This window comes from Chrysochloris asiatica, unplaced genomic scaffold (genome assembly GCF_000296735.1).
Source record: "Chrysochloris asiatica unplaced genomic scaffold, ChrAsi1.0 scaffold00424, whole genome shotgun sequence".
Classification (NCBI taxonomy): Eukaryota; Metazoa; Chordata; class Mammalia; order Afrosoricida; family Chrysochloridae; genus Chrysochloris; species Chrysochloris asiatica.
In genome coordinates this window covers 423,773-426,089 of record NW_006408942.1, presented here as the reverse complement: position 1 = coordinate 426,089, position 2,317 = coordinate 423,773, and the positions used below count along the sequence as shown (strand labels likewise).

The 2,317-nt window shown below is 59.9% G+C and overlaps 1 protein-coding gene across 1 annotated transcript in view; it reads left to right on the top strand.

Annotated features, from left to right (window-relative positions):
- NKD2 (naked cuticle homolog 2 (Drosophila)) overlaps positions 1-2,317 on the top strand; it is a 12,328-nt gene that overhangs the window by 1,014 nt on the left and 8,997 nt on the right. The window contains exons 2-5 of the mRNA XM_006876902.1: positions 209-269; positions 651-775; positions 1,279-1,374; positions 1,888-2,016. Coding sequence (XP_006876964.1) covers positions 209-269; positions 651-775; positions 1,279-1,374; positions 1,888-2,016 — 411 coding nt within the window. The remainder of the gene's footprint in view (positions 1-208; positions 270-650; positions 776-1,278; positions 1,375-1,887; positions 2,017-2,317) is intronic.

Below are 2,317 nucleotides of genomic sequence, written 5' to 3'. Positions count from 1 at the left end.
ATGGTGTCCATTGTCTTTTCTGTCACTCTGTGTGGCCTGTGAACCACAGGGATCCTCACACTGCAGGTCCCCAGGAGAAGGGGCATCATGTGCTCAAGGGAGGGTGTGTGGCAGACATTCTGCTTCCTAAAACCCACTATGAGTGTTGTGGGGGGAACTGGGACCCCCACCCAGCCACTCACAGTGCTCATGGAAGTTGTTTCCCCAGGAGCTGCCCCAAGGGGACTCCAAAGATGCACACCTCCGAGAGGACCAACGCCCCCTGGAAGGTGAGTGTGTCACTCAGACCTCAGTCACCAGCACCCAGAGGAAGCTAGAATGCTGCCTTAGAACCTTCTAGAAGGGGCATGCCCTCTCTGTGCACCCTGGCAACCCCTAGCTGGGGATGGGCGAGCTGTGAGCCACTCTCCCCAGATCAGTCATGCATGTGTCATGCTTCCCACCTGTATGCAACATGCCTGTGACATACTTACACTGTGTGTATTGCATGCTTATGACATGTCCCAGCCCCTCCCTCCACATTGGCCCCCTGGCTGATGGGTGTGAAGTACTGAGAGGCTGGGTGAGGCCCTGGCACTGCTGTGTCCACCCTGTCACCTTCCCTGAGGCTGGCAGCGGGAGCCAGACCACCCTCCCCCCTGTGTCCACAGTGCTGCTGCCCTCTGAGAAGGCTGAGGGCCGTGAGGGTCCTGGACAGCTCTGCCCCGAGACTGGAGACAGAGCGGCCGGCCGCGAAGGTGCCCGTGGCCCGGGCAGGAAGCACCTACACATCGATGTGGGTCTCTGTTTCCTTCTGTCCTAGCCGGGGTACTTTGAGGGGTCCCAGAGCAGGGGTGACGGGGTCTCAGGGAGCAGGTCAGGGGGTCACAAAGCAGGTTCGGGGGGTGGTCACAGGACTGTCATGGAGCAGGGGGAAGGCCACGGGGCACGGTGGGGTGGGGTGGGGTAGGGGGGAGTCCCAAGTGGGTCACGGAGTGGCGGGAAAGTCACGCAGCGGAGGCCGGGGCTCACAGGCTTGCATGCAGGCCATGAGACTGTGGGACCCCTCCCCTAGCCCACAGCCAGGTAAGCCTCACAGGAAGTCTGAATGTTCTTCAGAGGGGGCAGTAGCTCCCCCCAGGTGGAGGCCTGGGTTTGTGGCCCTAAAACAACCCCAGCTGCTGTCCCTGGACTTAAGCTCTTCCTGTCTGGAAGGGGAACGGACTCTGGGCTCTGCCCCGAACCCCCAGCACTGGGTACGAGCGTCCTCTGTCCCTCCCTCCCCATCCACGGGCACAGGAGCTGCAGTGTGATGTGTCCGTGGAGGAGGACAATCGGCAGGAGTGGACGTTCACTCTCTACGACTTCGACAACAGCGGGAAAGTCACCCGAGAGGTACCCTCCATGTCCAGAGACAGTACGAGGCTGGGTCTAGTAGACAGACAGACAGACATTGGCCAAGGAGATAGCTAGAACCCCGCTTTGCATACGGAGGACTCAGCTCCCGCCTGGCCGGCCAGCCACCATATGAACTCCTAGCAGCCAAGCATAAGGACCCTGTGTGCCCCTCGTGCGCCCACACCTCCGTGTGGACTCACAGGATGGCCTCTCGGGGCACTACCAAGCCCACCCAGTGTGACGTTAAAGGAGAATACTGACAGTGTGGTCGTGGAACATGGTTCTGCTGGAAATGTGACAGGTCACATAGATGGGGCTCAGTGTCCCCCACGCCAGCCTGGGACTCAGTGTGGGGGTGAGGGGCTGCAGGTGAGTGAAAGGAAAGCAGCCAGCACTTTGCTGGACAAGTGGCTGGATAGGCAAGCAGCCAGTGACCAAGCGCACAGGTGGGTGGTGGGGGACAAGAAGGCAGGAGCCAGTGTTCATTAATCTGCCTGGTCACACCCCCAGGACATGTCCAGCCTGATGCACACCATTTATGAAGTTGTGGATGCCTCAGTCAACCATGCCTCTGGCAGCAGCAAGACCCTCCGTGTGAAGCTGACTGTCAGCCCAGAGCCCTCTGGCAAGAGGAAGGAAGTCCTGGCCACCTGCCAGGGTAAGAAGGGGAGGCCAATAGGGATCCCCGGGTCTTGGGCTGTCCCCCTACACCACACATCAGCACTCCTGGGAGACAACACCCCCTTCCCCCTCTAATGTGTGTCCCACAACTACTGCACCCCCACCTCCACCCCATCCCTGCTGTGTCCCTGTGCATTGTGTCTGTGTGGTCCCTGCAGGGACAGCCACCAACAATACCTACAGGCAAGTGCTGAGTGGGTGAGACAGCAAGTGAAGGAGTGAGAGAGTGAGGGAGAGAGAATGAAGGGGAGAGAGTGAG